At 42.7% G+C, this 15,750-nt stretch overlaps 1 protein-coding gene across 5 annotated transcripts in view; it reads right to left on the bottom strand.

The window, feature by feature from the left end:
- Mapre2 (microtubule associated protein RP/EB family member 2) overlaps positions 1-15,750 on the bottom strand; it is a 129,925-nt gene that overhangs the window by 69,192 nt on the left and 44,983 nt on the right. The window contains exon 1 of one of the 5 annotated variants that reach the window (XM_090353252.1): positions 15,092-15,354. The exons of the other annotated variants lie outside the window; for them this stretch is intronic. Within the exon in view, the coding sequence (XP_090209378.1) occupies positions 15,092-15,210 (119 nt within the window). The 5' untranslated portion in view covers positions 15,211-15,354. Of the gene's footprint in view, positions 1-15,091; positions 15,355-15,750 lie in introns of those variants that run through there. 5 annotated transcript variants of the gene reach the window in all.

Here is a 15,750-nt window from a genome sequence, read left to right on the forward strand (position 1 = left end):
TCTTGGGGCTGGGAGTTTGGCCGAGTGGTAAAGTGCTTGCCTAGCATGCACAAAGACCCAGATTTGATTGCTCGGTACCATATACACAGAAAGAGCCGGAAATGGTGCTGTGGCTCAAGTGGTAGAGCTCTGGTCTTGAGAAAGCCCAAAGACAGTGCTCTGGCTCTGAGTTCAAGCCCCAGGACTGGCAAAAAAAAAAAAAAACCTTAAGGACTGGTGCATATACAAAGATCTGTACTGATACTTGGGTAAAATTCAGTTTTAAAATCATGGGAAGCCGGGCACAGTGGCTCACGCCTGTAATCCTAGCTACTCAGGAGGCTGAGATCTGAGGATCAAGGTTCAAAGCCAGCCCAGGCATAAAATGACCTAAGACTCTTATCTACAATTAACCTCTAGAAGATGTGAAGTGGGGCTTGGCTCAAGGGTAGGACAGTAGCCTTGAGCTGAAGAGCTCTGGGACAATGCCCAGGCCCAGGGGTAGGGTGGTAGACTTCTGCTGAAGAGTTCAGGGACAACACCCAGGCCAAGTTCAAGACCCATGACCCCCCCACACACAAAAATAAGTAAATAAAATCAAATCATGGGAAGGTTTTAAAATGTCACATAAAAATGCAATAGCTGTAAAATTAAGCCTATTAACAAGATGAGAAAAATGCATTAAAAATATTCTAGTGGCCTTCACACTGAATTGGATACTATACATTCATATTCTATTTGTGTCCACCTAAGTTCTTCCCTAAATACACTCTAGCAAACAGTCACAGTGGATATGTTCAAATCAGAGAACAGTTTACCATTGGCCTTTCCAACTCTGACCTTAAGTTGGCAAGGCACTTATCAGCTTCCACATTAAGTTCACTTCCCAACCCCAGAGAACATCTTGCAGATCTCAAGATGGGATGTCCTCCTGTTCACTCTGAGGAGCAGAAAGAATTTTGGCCATTGCTAATGTTGAACTAAAATGAGTGATATTTCTGCCACATGGGTATAGATGAGGTGAAACAGGGAAACTAGGACCATTTTATTTCTTCACCCAGGGCATCATTGTTTAACTTCTTTTCCCAGGTAAAATAATTCTGGTTTCAGCCAGAGATTTCCCTGTAGCTTCCTAGATCTCCTCTCTCTAAGGTCAGAGTTCACCCTTCTTTCTCCATCAGTCATTTTCTTGTATTCTCATGTAAGCAGCTAGATACCATCTTGCATATGGGAATGGAAAAAGATAACTTTTAAAATCAACAAAAGAAAGAAGAGGCAAATAGATTTTTGTATCAGAAGTGATTAGCAGTTGTTAAGACAAACATTTTTACACACACACAAACATACACACATACGCACACGAGAGGTAAAGAGACAGTGAGACACTTGACTAATATCGCTCTATACCTATGCAAGTATTCCTAGCCATTCAGACAGATCTGGAAAATTGAGGTTCAAGGCAAGCCTGAGCAAAAAAGTTTGCTAGACTCCATCTCCAAAATAACCAACAAAAAGTAGGGTTGAAGGTATGGCTCAAGTAGTAGAACTCCAGGCTACCAAGTTGAAAGCTCTGAGTTCAAAACCTGGTACAGGAAAAAAAAAGTTTTAAGTATTTCCAGCATTTGTGTATTTGTACTACAATTATCAAAGGCAAGTGCAGAAATTTGAGCATTAGTAAAAAGTAAGTGCCTTATTCTAACTGGATCAGGTGCAGAAATAACAGTGGTAAGACATAGGATAAGACCGCTGGTTTGGAGACAACAGTAGGAAGAGCAGAGCTTGACTCACAACTTCCATTGGGACTCTGTGGCTCTGTGGTAGTAGTTTAACAAATGGGGGGAGCAGTGCAGCGGTCAGTGGTCTCTACTAAACTTAAAGACTGCTTTACTAAACTTGAAATTCTAAAAACTAATTGATTAGCAAGTACCCACAGACAAGAGAAAGCAAATGCCTGCTGAGAATATAAACAATATCAACTAGACATGTTATAACATAAGACTGTTTAAAGAATAAGCAGGGTGAGAGGATGAGGTCAGCTCTAAGTAGCATGCATGTTCAGAGTGATACCATATTTGAACCAACACAAACAGATGAAATGGGTAAGTTGGGAAAACTGACCCCTCCTGATGCCATGCTGGGCTTCTAGGTTCCTAGGATTAATGTGACTCAGATTTTAAATATTTTAAAAATTAGGTTTGAGGGCCAGGAGTTTGGCTTAGGTGTAGAGTGCTTGCCTAGCATGCACGAAGACTGGGGTTCAATTCCTCAGTAGTACATACATAGAAAAAAACTCGAAGTGGTGCTCAGACCCTGAGAGTTCAAGCCCCAGGACTGGCAAAATAAATAAATAAATAAATAAATAAATAAATAAATAAATAGTAAATAAAATAAAAACTAAAAATTAGGTTTGAGTTCAATAACTAATAACAATAATTTGTTTTTTTAAATTTCTTGGCTTTCTAGACTTAAAGAGCTGATCAAATCAGTTGACTCAGTGTCTCAAAAATAATTTTCATTATTTCAGTATTACTGTTATAATCAACCTAAGGAAAATTTACTATCATAAACACCATTATGCACGTGTGTGTGTGTGTGTGTGTGTGTACATATGTATAACAAAGGACTCTTATTCTAAAATATCTCATAATAGTTTAATGAGGAAAAGAACAACAAACTCAAGGTAGAATACTGGTAAAAAGAAAACAACTGTTTTTTCTTTGTTTGTTTGTTTTAAAGATGTCAAAGGGCCAGGAGTTTGGCCTAGTGGTAGAGTGCTTGCCTAGCATGCACAAAGTCCCAGGTCCACACACATAGAAAAAGTCTAAAGTAGTGCTGTGGTTCAAGCAGTAGAGCTCTACCCTTGAGAAAGCATAAGGACAGTACCCTGAGTTCAATCCTCAGGACTGGAGAAAAAAAAATAGTCAACGTACTACTTTTTATTTTATTTTATATCATCATCATCATCATCATCATCATCATCATCATCATCATCATCGTACTGACAGTAGAACTCAGAGCCTTCCAATTCCTAGGCAGGTGCTCTTCCACTTCAGGCACGTCTCTTTTTCATTATTATTCATATAGAGCCTCAAGTTTATGCTCAGATAAATTGTGGCTGTGTTCCTCCATTTTATGCTTCCTTTATAGCTGGGATCATAGATGTGAGCCACTGTACTAAGCTACTAGTTGAGATAGAGTCTTGCTCACCTTTTACACAGGCTGGTCTCAAACCACAGTCCTCTTGATCTTTGCCTTCCAAGTATCTGGAATTATAGACCTGAGCCACTAAGAAACAAATGCAGAAGCTGAGTGCAGTGGTTTACACCTATAATCTCAGCTATGCAGATAAAGAAGGATCATGGTTTGAGGCCTATCTGGACAAATTAGTAAATTCTCATCTCAGTCAATAAGCTAGGCATCTTGGCAGGTACCCGTGCTCCCAGCCATAGGAGGCAGAGGCAGGAGAAAGTCCCAACTCTGGACAAAGTAAAGCAAAAAGAGATGAAGGTATAGCTCAAGCACAAGGTCCTGAGTTTAAAGTCCCACAAAAAGAAAGAGAAATGGAGGAAGGGCTGAGTGGGATGGAGAAAGACAGAGTGTGACAAACAAAGGAGACTGAAGGATTCTCCCTTAAATATGTGAGAAAGAGCAGTTCCTGCCTTTCCAAAACCTTGATTCCAGACTTTGGCTTTTGCCAGGTGACAATAACCATTAAGTCACCTAATCTGTCATAAAGGTTGTTTCTGTTGTTGTTTTTATGGTAACCCAGAAACTAAGACAATATACTTAGACTTCTGTAATAACTGGCTTAATATTTATGAACTTTTTTCCTGTCTTCACACATTTTCATTGTATGAAACTACATAAGTATACTACAACCTATCTAACTCCAGAATTTGAACATGTTTATTTCCAAGAACTTCTACTTTACTCATTTCCCCTACTTTCCAGTTAACTATTATTTCAAGACAATGCAACTGGTGGTGATTTAAATGTGAACAGTGACCAAGTCATTATTGGCTCTCCCAGAAAGACACAGATTGTTTTTTTTCTCATTCCATGAATCTTCAAGGTGATTTTTCTGGGGATGGAATTGTTTGCCAGAGTCCTAAGTTCAAACGAACATCAGGAGTGTAGGAGCGTGCCTATTTACTCAACAGGAAGGGAAGCACAAGATCATATTATTTAAAAAAAAAAACAAAAACAAAGCCTTGTCCTTGGCCACAGTAAACTAAGGGAATCACAGGATGTCCTGTCTAATAGTATTTGGCTTCCTTTCAGGGAACATTCAAAATGAAAACAAAACAAGAGCCTCCACTCCCCACTGATCTTCAATGGCTGTGACTTGTTCAGTCTCAACACAATATGAAGAATTATCATCTCCCATCACAGAGGAAGGTACTGTTGCTTTCAGAGAAATCACCTGAAATTCATACAACTGAAACTCAGTCTTAATGTCTTGGCAAAGAAATAAATGCATGAGAAAAGAATTTTTTAAAAATTGATTTACAGTCTGAAAAATTTAGGCAGTAGGCCTACAGCAGTTGTGAAATCACAGGCAAACATAACATTTAATAACATCTTTGGATTTGGAAACATATGTGGTTAAGAAACTCAGTTTTAGTGGCACGTGGTGGCTCACGCCTATAATCCTAGCTACTCAGGAGGCTGAGATCTGAGGATCAAGGTTCAAAGCCAGCCTGGGCACAAAAGGACCTGAGACTCTTATCTCCAATTAACCTCTAGAAAATGGGAAGTGGGGCTTGGCTCAAGGGTAGGGCTGTAGCTTTGGGCTGAAGAACTCAGGGATAATACCCAGGCCCAGGGGTAGGGTGGTAGCCTTAAGCTGAAGAGCTCAGGGGCAGCGCTCAGGCTGAGTTCAAGCCCCATGACACCCCCCCCCCCAAAAAAAAAGAAACCCATTTTTAGTTGGGTGTTAGTGGTGTGTGATTGTGATTCTAGCCTAGAAGGCCTAGATGGAGAGGATAATAGTTCCAGATCAGTCCCGGCAAAAAGTTCATGAGACCTCCAATCTCAGTAGAAAAAGCTAAGTAGCATGGACCTGTCTCATCCCAGTTATAGCAGGAAGTTGTAAAAGGAAGCAGCATGGTCCAGGTTAATCTGGAACAGGAAGTACGACCTTGTCTTAAAACAACCAGTGAACAAACCAGGTGCCATAGGGTTCACTGTGATATAATCCTAGCTACTCAGGAAGCTGAGATCTGGGAGAATCAAGGTTTGGAGCCAGGTTAGGTTGGCAAATTTTATTAAGAGACTCATATTTCCAATCAACTAATGAAAGGCCAGAAGTAGAGGTGTGGATTAAGTGGCAGAGTATCATCTCTGAGCAAACTATCTAACTGAGAGTTTGAGGTCATGAGTTCAAACCCCAGTAGGGGGATGTGGGGGAGAAAGAAGAAGGGGGAGGGGAAACCAAAACAACCAGTCAAACTGCACCAAAAACAAAAGAAAAAAAGAAAAAGGGCTGAAGGCATTTCTCAGTGGTAGAGCAATTCCAGGCACCACTTGTATACTTTACATTGTGCAACTCATGTAATGTGTATAAGAACTCCCTCAGGTTGGTGCTCCTCGTTTTCCTTCCATCAAGACAGAATCTCAGAGAAGCAAAGAACGTTGGCCCCAGATGACAGTTAGGAAAGGGTGGGGCTGGGATAGAAAACAGAAGTTTCACGCCAGAGCCAACCTTTGCTCATAATACCTCACTACCTACTCAAGCAACTCCCTCACTGGACATCAAGATCAACTCCCACTGGTCATATGGAGTAGGAAAGATGTGCTGGGAGGCTAGGCCATCTTTCCACTTGACCCACTTTGGATCTGCAGCTGAGAGACAAGCAGCATGCATCACCCTAGGCAAGAAATGGATTCATGCTTATTCATGGGGATATCTTAGTCGGTGCAATGACAACGTTAACGTGTCTGTCAGAAATTCCAGGGAGAAAAAAATCCACTTTACAAACACCAAGTCTGCTTCCTGATTACTGTGCACTCCTGGCTCCCAGTAAAAGGTCTTGGAGGGCCTCAGTGGTCCCCATCCCCTCCTATGGCCAGATCCTATGCCTGGGCTGTCCCAGCATTCAGAATTTTCTTCTGTCCTCAAAGAACTGTTGGAGGGGTAGGTTATTCTGCCCACACGGACAGGCAGACAGACAGACAGGGTGGAGTGACTATATCCTAAGAAACTCTTGCCCTTCTCCATGCTGCACACACGTCAGCCTACCAGTAGTGACCGTGTTTTTCACTTTCTCTTTTCTACCAGGGACACGTATCATAAGCTTCACAGCTTATGACTTCAAGGCCGTGGACAGTCAAGAAGTCCCTGTGGCAAGAGTAATGTATGCCAAAGTCTCCTCCTCTTTGTCTTTTCCTAATTGGTCAGTGTCCCTGGGGTCCACTCGGGCTTCACTGATGGGTGAGAAGGAGGCCGGCTACAGGCTGCTGTGAGACCTGATAACGCAGATAGCTTGTTTATTCTGATCAGCATCCAAGGATCTCTAGGGTTACATAAAGGGCATATACTGCTCTTAGCTGCCCAAAGAAGAAGTTTGGTGACCTGGAGGAAGACAGAGGGCGGCAGTCAGAGAGACTAAAAAAAAATGTTAGTTGTCTGTCATCTCATGAAGTTAGGGTTCCATACAGTTCCTGAGAAACAGCAGATGCTCAAGACGTGAGGAAAAAAACCTGCAAAGAGGATATTAAAAAATAATCCTCAGTGGGGATTATTCTGCAGTCACTGCACGATGCACAGGGCATACTAATCAAGTTGGACACAGCACCACCACCACTACACTGGCGGCTCCAGTGTACACTGCAGAAAACCAAAGGAAATGTGGAGGAGGGACTGCGCAGGCCAGTGTAGGATAAGCAGTTAATTCACCTGCGACTTGAGAATAAGGCTTGGATCAGGCACAGGTTTAATATCCTCAGGGTCACTTTAATGAATATTTTGAAATGTTTTCTAACATTATTCCATTTATAAATCTCTATTAAGTATAAAGTCAAACTCATTTTCATTTTTGAAAACACTCAACTGGTACAATGCTCACACTGCAAGGGTGAGACTTTGGATTCCATCCTCAGCACCACAAAGCAAACAAATACTAAAAAAATAAAATAAAACCCATGCTCTTAAGAGTGCTCAATGACACAGTACAGACTGAATGAGCAATGAATCTACCTAACTGCATTTAGTAAAAAACATAAAAAGGTATGTTGTAACTAATCTGCTCAGTTCCTGTGCTTATTTTCTGTTCATTGCATTTTTCTACGCATATCAAGTAAACATGAATATAAGGTCTCATTTTCTTCGCTATTTATATAAACTTTAGAAGACAGTATTATACTGTGAAAACAGCCTAGTGTTAAACAGCACTGTTAAAACAGCCTCGTTATGACCAAAAAACACACACCATAAAAAAGGAGGGATCAGCCAGATGCCAGGGGCTCATGCCTATAATCCTAGCAACCTAGGCGGCCAGCCTGGGCAGGAAAAGTCTGTGAGACTCTTATCTCCAGTTACTGCAAGCCCCCCCCCCACAACTGAGGGATCACAGAGAACAAAAAAAACCCAGCAAGACTTCTACAATCCTAAGTACCTAGGAGGCTGAGATCTGAGGATTGTCATTGTCATTTTAGGTGGGGTACACACACAACAGAAAGCTTTTGAAAATTACAGGAGTGATATCTTTGCACAATAATCACAAAAATCTCATTAAGACAACTGAACCAGCTGAAGAATTGTTAAACAACAGCTATACTCTACAACAGGCAGATACATACTCTGGAGGTTCTTAAGGGCCAGGGGTGTGCACCTGGATGCCACCTACTAGGAACTCACTTCCTGAGGCTTCCCAGAGGCCTCTGGAGACTCTTCCAAGAAAGGGCTGGGCATGACTTACCTTTGCTTCCAAGACACACAGAAGGAGATTATATGCCAGAGATTGCCATATAAAAGGAAGTCAGTACATTTGCTGAAGAATACAATGGCTGTGTAAAATTGCATGGTGGGAAACTTAAGAAATTACACTCTTAGCAAACTGAAACCATGCTTGTGCATCTCAAAAATGGTAGATGGCAGGCAGGAAGGATAGAGGAGCCGATTTTAGCAGCTCCACTTCTTGATTCATGAAGCACCAAATGAAAACCTTGCAGAGAATCACAGAGAGCTCTTAAATGAAGGATACTACTGTTTATAATCAAAGTATAACTGTGAACATAAGAAAGCCTCCAAGAGATGTCAATGCCTTTGCTACTTATGATGAATTACCTCCCAAGAGTTTGCCAGGCAGGGTAGGCTGTCATAAAATAAAGAATGAGAATTAATGTCTTTAAATAAAGGAAAACAGGGGCCGGGAGTTTGGCCTAGCATGCACGAAGACCCGGGTTCGATTCCTCAGTACTCCACATACATAGCAAAAAGCCGGAAGTGGTGCTGAGGCTCAAGTGGTAGAGCTCTAGCCTTGAGAAAGTCCAAGGACAGTGCTCAAGCCCAGGACTGGCAAAAAAAAAAAAGGAAAACAAAACAAGTACTTCCAGGAAAAAATGAAATGGCATTATAGAAATCATTCATGGTCCTCTCATGAAAGGCACTGCCATTCATTTGGACTTAAGACAACAAAAAACAATGACCATAACCTTCTAGATAAAGTCTTTGTACTTTTTTTTTGAGACAGGATCTCACTATCTAGTTCAGGTTAGTTTTCAACTCAACGTCTTCCTGCTTCAGCCTTTTGAACTCTGTGATTTAGGTATGCACCACCATGTTTGACTCTTGGTGTACAATTAAAAATTGTATTTCCACAAGGAAATATAAATGTTAAAGATGGCCAAAATAACTTCAGAGAGGATTGAATTCTCTCAATGTAGTACATGTTGGGAAAAGGGTATAAGTTTATAGAGATCTGCCAGTGTGTACACTTAAAACCCTCAACACACAAAACTTATTCTTCCTTCTTAATAAGCCCTATTACTTTTCAGCTCCAGTGTCATGACCCAAATGAGATTCTTTTGGCAGTCATTTTTCCTGCTAGAACCATGCCAGGCGCAGAAGTTTTTACCATATTTTCTTAACAAGCTAAGCCTTAAAAGTGCCATCATTAGAAGCTGACATCAATTTCATCATCCTATGCATCTGTCACAAACTTCTGCCCCTTTAGAAAAAAGTACACTGCAGTTCAAGTGAATAAAATCTTAATTAGCCTGGGAAGATCTGACACTAAAAAGTTTTGTTTTGTTTTCCTAACCTAGTAAGAAATTATTTCTTAGAGACCTATAAAACTTTGCTTTAGTCTTGTCTCAGTGATTTGTTTTCATTTAAATAATCTTTGGAGAGACAATTAACAAAAAAATAGAAGAATTCCTTTGATCAATTAAAGTAAAAAGTCATCAAATTATTATTATTACTTCTCCTTCCCCTTTCCTGCCCCCTCCCCGCCTCTCCCTCACCTTGCCTGTATAATAAATTGCAGGTTTCTATTCAGGAAGAGTTCTTTCAATGTAGTATATTCAGAGCAAGAAATATAAACAACCATGATACTGAAATGAGCTAAGAAACAAGATTCAAGGTCAGAATGAGTGTTATAGGAAACAGTGCTTGAGATAATGACTGAGAAGGACATACCCAGTTTAGTACCACAGAGGCAGACAGAGAAAAGACAGCCTGAATTCAACAAGGAACCGATACTGACATATTTCATTGTGGGAAATGATGCTTTGGTTAGGAATGGTACCCATTTTGTCCTTGAAAGTGAAATTGAGAAAACTCAGGAATAAACACATGATGCAGGACAAATTTTCAGTCCACTCTAAGGCCTCCATCCGGATGGATCTCGGGAACTACACATCTGTGCACATTTGTACATCTCATGGCATTAAATAACAAAGAAAGATCCTTCACACGGAAGTACTGGACACCTCACTTCAGAGGAAGGGGAGATCAGAACAGTGTTCAACACTAGCCTCCCGTTAAGTCAGACTGCTAACCAGCAACTGGGCTTCTGGAAGTCTTCAAGCCATGGCCTGAGAACTAGGTCCATTGTAAAGCAAGGCTGCATTCATTGCTCCTACCCAGGGGCAAGATGGTCCAAGTCAGGGACTATGTCCTAATCTCCACCCATTAGAGGTCTGGGTGCACAGTAAATATTCCCTAACATTCTAATCCCCCAGGATGGGGCACTGAGGACACCACGTTCTTTTCAGCTCTTGTTTCTAAACAGGAGATCCATTCCAGCATGTACCTGCTTTATAATGCTATCTGTCAGGCAATAGCTTCCTGTGGTTTCCTATTTCCATTTCTTACCCCAGTTTCCCCACTCCTAGCCCTGATACTTTTCAATGCTCTTGCCTTATTTCCTATTGCCCCAAAGAGGAAAAGCATAGATCTTGGGCCAGAACAGACTCTCAAATATTTATTGAATTAATGAATTCTCAAATTCAAATCAAATACTTCACATTTGCCCTATTATCTCCCTCCTCAATTCTTCTAAGTGATTACTCATTGCAGCTTCAAGAGGTCCCAATAAACATGGAAAATATGCTACATAAGGAAATAAAACCTCCAAATTCCAGAGGACAGTCTCATACCCTTGTAAACAGACCCAAAGCCAGCTGCAGAGCAGGGATAAACCTCTCTCCATGAAAAGGAGCACCCAGAAGACCATCCTATTTACAGAAAGTACACAGACGAAGTTCCACAATTGAGGCCCTAAGGAAACATCAAGCCACTTAGATCTTACCAACACTAAATAAGATATTGACAACCAAATCAAAATTTTGAAAACTGCCTTTGACAATATTAAGCCCAGCTGACACTTACAATGGAGGCAGGTAAATCTGCTGCCTACAGCCTCGGTTTGGGGAGAGGGGTGTGATCTAAAATTTACAGTTGGGCAAAACTGAGCCATTTACAATAGTTTCTAATGAACAGAACACGCTTTTTCATAAGTGTATCTTTTCTATGTAAACACGTATAAGATTTCTTTTTGTTATTAACATCAGTGCATTTTTTTTAAAAACCTGGAAAAGTTGGGGATTTTAAGTTTTCATTTTGCTTTGCCAGACAGTTCATTTCCTGGGGTCAAGAGCTTTTGTTTTTGCTTTAAGTATTTAGAAACATATACTACGATAGTTGCATATTCAAACACCCGTGTTGAACTAGACCTCTGGCCTTATGTATTCGTTCTCAAAAGTCTGGAGTATGCAAACAAAGATGAGGTGGGCAGAGGGCCAGTTCATAAATTTCATTTCCGACTAGCATGTGCACGAGGCAGAGCAATGGGGAGTATTCTCCCTAGGGAGAAGCCAAGCACCACTCGTTCACTGTGAATTAAACAGTGTCACCTCAGATGGCCTTCACATTATTTTTTTAAAGTAGCATTTGAAATATTTGGATTTCTAGCACTTCTAAAAGCAATGCGGAAGCTGAGGCTGGAGAGCCCATCTCACATCAGCCAGTGGACAGAGCTAGTACTCCATGGCGGGGGTCACTTGCTATTTCCAATTGAAATCACTAACCAGGAGTAATTTACCGAAGGAAACTTGCTTTTCTAATCAGAGTGCACACTGGTCTGTCTCAATGATGACTTCTCACCTATTCTCCAGACTAAAATTAGATGCTGTTTATACTAACAGATACCTAGATTTGTGACATCTAGGCTGGGAACAATGTCTGGCTTTTATTCATGAACAATAAGGTACAGATGCTTCAAAAATAGAAGAGTGATTGCATGTCATTAGCAGTGCTCAGGGCACTGTCAAGCTCTCTGAGTGTCCTCACTTCCCTCTTACCACTACTGTCAGCTAGACGGGGCGCAGTGCACCCCAGCAGCTCCTGAAAGAGATCCCTTTCCATAAGAATGGCATCTTTCTTCTATTTGCATAGCTCTTCTTTCTTTTCTTGCACTGCTGGGGATCAAACCCAGTGCTTCACAAATGCCAGGCAAGTGTTCCACGGTTGAGCCACTACACTGATGACTGACAGCTCCTTTTTTCAGTGTTTGAAGTGAACCTTACCATATCTCTAATTACAATGGCATTATCCATCCTCATATGTAACAAGCAAAGATAGAAAACAGACCTTTGGTAAAAGCTTGCTCCTAGGAGTCAGTGAAGGAAGCAAGACAAAATTGCCTCTCCCATAGCATTCCTCAGAGAACTTCCAAGTATATCTCATTGTCCAGGGCTACCCAAACCCTACAGCCAAGGTCAAATTCTTACTCTTAGTTAAATCGCTACTGTGGCTTTCAAACTGCCTTCCCAATTTCCTCCACAATTAAATGCCAATTTTATTCCAGTCTTGGGATACCAAATCATGATGGAATGCTTCCTGGATAGAAAAATATGTCACGCTTTTTCCTTTCCCTATTCCTCCCTCCCCCATCCACCCTCCCCAAAGTTAGTAGTTGTACTGCACTACTCATCCACACTGAAGGAGAAAACGACAAAGGAAAACACCTAGTGTGTCTGTCTCCAAGTGTACTCTTTGTAGAACAACACAAATGCATTTCTGGAGATTGTTTCTTCATTTAACCTATGGTACTTCTGACTGCAGCCTCCAATAATCCTATTACATAAAAATACAAGTAAAATGATACTCTGAGTGACTTAAAATTCTTTTCAGTCGATTATTTTTCAAAAATCCAGGTTCTGGAGCTGGGAGTTTGGCCTAGTGGTAGAGTGCTTGCCTAGCATGCACGAAGACCAGGGTTTGATTCCTCAGTACCATATAACATAGAAAAAAATGTCGGAAGTGGTGCTGAGGTTCAAGTGGTAGAGCACTAGCCTTGACTAGCCCTAGTCCCTCAGCTCAAGCCCAGGACTGGCAAAAAAAAAAAAAAAAAAATATATATATATATATATATATATATATATACACACACAGGTTTTTTACATAATTTAAATACCATTATAGAGATTCAGAAAGCAAACCTGAAATAACTCAGGAAATGAAATAGTAACTGGGATTGCAGTGAATAAAACTTCATATAAAAATACTATCTCAGTGAGGGGTGGGGGTGGGGGGAGAGAAATGGGGACCAAGACATGAGAAAGGATATCAATGTATGTGAATTAGTGCACCTTCTATCTGGCAAATATAATGTAACCCTTCTATTAATTACAATAAAAATATATGGAAAAAAATACTATCTCAGGAGAAGGTAACATTTAATCTTTCAGTCAAATAATATTTCCACTGCCATCTCAAGTTGGTTCATATGAATAATAAAACCCAAGAAAGCAACTTCCTTGGGCCCATGTCATAAAATGTATACTCCAACTTAAAAGCAACCATCACTTACAATGCAGGGAACTAAATCATTTAGGAAAGGATGGCCTCAAATTTACTACCTAGAAGGGGAGTTCTGATGAGTTTGAGACTCAATTCTCTTTATTTTAAATGCTATTATTATTATTATTGGTTTGGTAATGTTTACAGAGAAAACAGGTAGATGAATAAGGAAAGGATCCAACTTTCTAATAAGCACAGGGTCTCCAAAAGGAGAATCCCAGAAGTTGTGATTCTACTTTGGTTTACATTAAGAAAACAACAAACACTTAAAAGTCTGTAAGAATACCATGCCAACACATTCAATCATAAGGTGACCTCCTGGGCACAGCCAAAATTAACTCCAAGTATTTATGTAACTGCCAGAGAAGACAGGATGAAGGCTGCCTTTCTTTTTTTTGAATTAACAAATAGTGTATATCTGGGAGTGGGAAAGAGGAAGTGGGGTGCCTTTGGTCCTATTTTATGATATTCAACATTCATACACACAGAATATTCAGCTCATAATAACATCTGAACATTCAGATGAATGCCTTGTAAATTTTTTAGAGGGTTATTTCCTGTTGCTAACTAGCTTAAAAGGATGCCATTTAGAAAGGTATGCATGCTCTATTTCAAGGCGAATGCACTGTTGGTGGTTATCAAGGTAACATTTAAAAATACCCCACTACAAAAGAACTTCAGAGGAAGTATGACCGAAGCTATCAGTCTTCCCTTTAAGTCTGGCCTTGAGCTGTCTAAGATCCTAGCTGCATTCTCCATTACATTGTTATCCTTATCAAACAATGCAAACAATTTTAATGAGCTTATCTACGGGAACATATTGCCAGATATGTTCATGCTAAAAGATGCTAACCATACAGGCACCTCATTCATCAAAAGGCTCACAATACAGTGACCAAGAAGATCATTACCATCCTGAAATCAGACCTCAGCAAAAAAAAAAAAAAAACACCAGGAATTACCTTTCGACTGTAAATACCAAGGAAGAGCTCCCACACCCATGGGAAGGCCATAAACTCCTAATAAAATGCGTAAACGGCGCTCAGGTTTTTCTTTCCTTTTTTTCCCTTCAGGTCTGTGGCAGTCTCTCTGAATAAACCTAAGGCTTGAGGGTGAAAAATTGGGGTGAATGTCTAACGTCGTGACCTCTGCTGTCAATCCCTGCACCAATCAGCGAGCGGAATTCGTACAAAGCTCCATCAATCTGGCGGTTGAACATCACGGACTGCATGCAGCTCAATCTAGAGGATTCCATCTTCCCTGCACCCTTCTCCAGGTTAAGCACAAACGTGTGTGGGTTTTTTTTTTTTTTCTCCCCTCGCCATCCTCCCGTTGGGTCTCTGCCTCGAGACACCTCAAAGGGCCCTTTAAAATCTGCAGGGGAAGGAAGTGCCACAGCCCGTCTCCCTGCGGAGAAGAGGTGGGGAAATAGCCTCCCATTTTTTTTTTTCCCTTCTCCTTTTCTTTCTTTCTTTTTTCTTGGTCAATGTAGAAGAAAAAGAGATGGAGACTCTAGGTCTGGCAGGCGGCGGAACCGATTCACACAACGCGTTTCCATCTGCAGCCGTCGCCCAGCCCGCCCGGCACGGCCAGCGCCACACACATGGAAGCCGATGCCCAGGAACCCGCGACCCGCCCGGGCGAGCGCACGTCGGCGGCCCGGGCGGCGGGCGGCGGGCGGCGGGCAGCGGCGGGCAGCGGCCGCTCCTTTACATAACGGGCCGGCTCGGCGGACGCCGGGCTCCGCGGGCGCCGGGCTCGGCCGGCGCCGGGCTCCCCGGGCCCCGCGCAGGGCCGCCCCATTACCTGTAGGAACGCTCCCCGCGCACGGTGTGCTTCCGGAAAGGAATGATGGTCCCGTTATCCTGGATGATGTCGTTGTTGTTCTCGCCATTTGGGGACAGGGTTTGGGTCGGCCCCGGCATTGGCGCACTCCCGAGAGACGGAGAGACAGAGGGAGAAGGGAACAAACCACTCGGGGCTAGCTGATCAGGAAGGTGGCGGCGTCTTCCCGCTCGCTCCGCCGGCTCCGCGTACGTCCCCGAGCTGCTGCAGCCGCCCTCCCGCCCGCTCGGTCGCCCGCCCGCCCGCTCGCTCCCAGCGCCGCGCTCCGCGCCCGCCCGGCCCCGCCCCGCCCTCCCGCGCCCCGCCTCCCGGCCGCTGACGTCAAACGCCAGTCCCGGGTCCGGTACCAGCCGCGGCACCCGGGTCACGTGGCCGGCCCGTCGCCATGGCAACGCGCTAACTCATCACCTCGCCTCGCCTCCCTTCGCCCAGGGCCGCGTCGTCAGGACCCAGCCGGCCGCGGCGGGCAGGCCTACATCTGGTGTGTTCAACCCCAGGCCGCCCCCCACCCCCACCACGGCCCCCCCACCTCACGAGCCCCCCCCCTCCGGTCTGAAAACCAGCTCTTCCTCTAACCGTTTCCTTTCCGACCCGGGCTCCCACTGCAGCTGTGTACACAA

The sequence above is a fragment of the Megascapheus bottae genome, chromosome 19 (assembly GCF_031878675.1).
Source record: "Megascapheus bottae isolate mThoBot1 chromosome 19, mThoBot2.hap1, whole genome shotgun sequence".
NCBI lineage: Eukaryota > Metazoa > Chordata > Mammalia > Rodentia > Geomyidae > Megascapheus > Megascapheus bottae.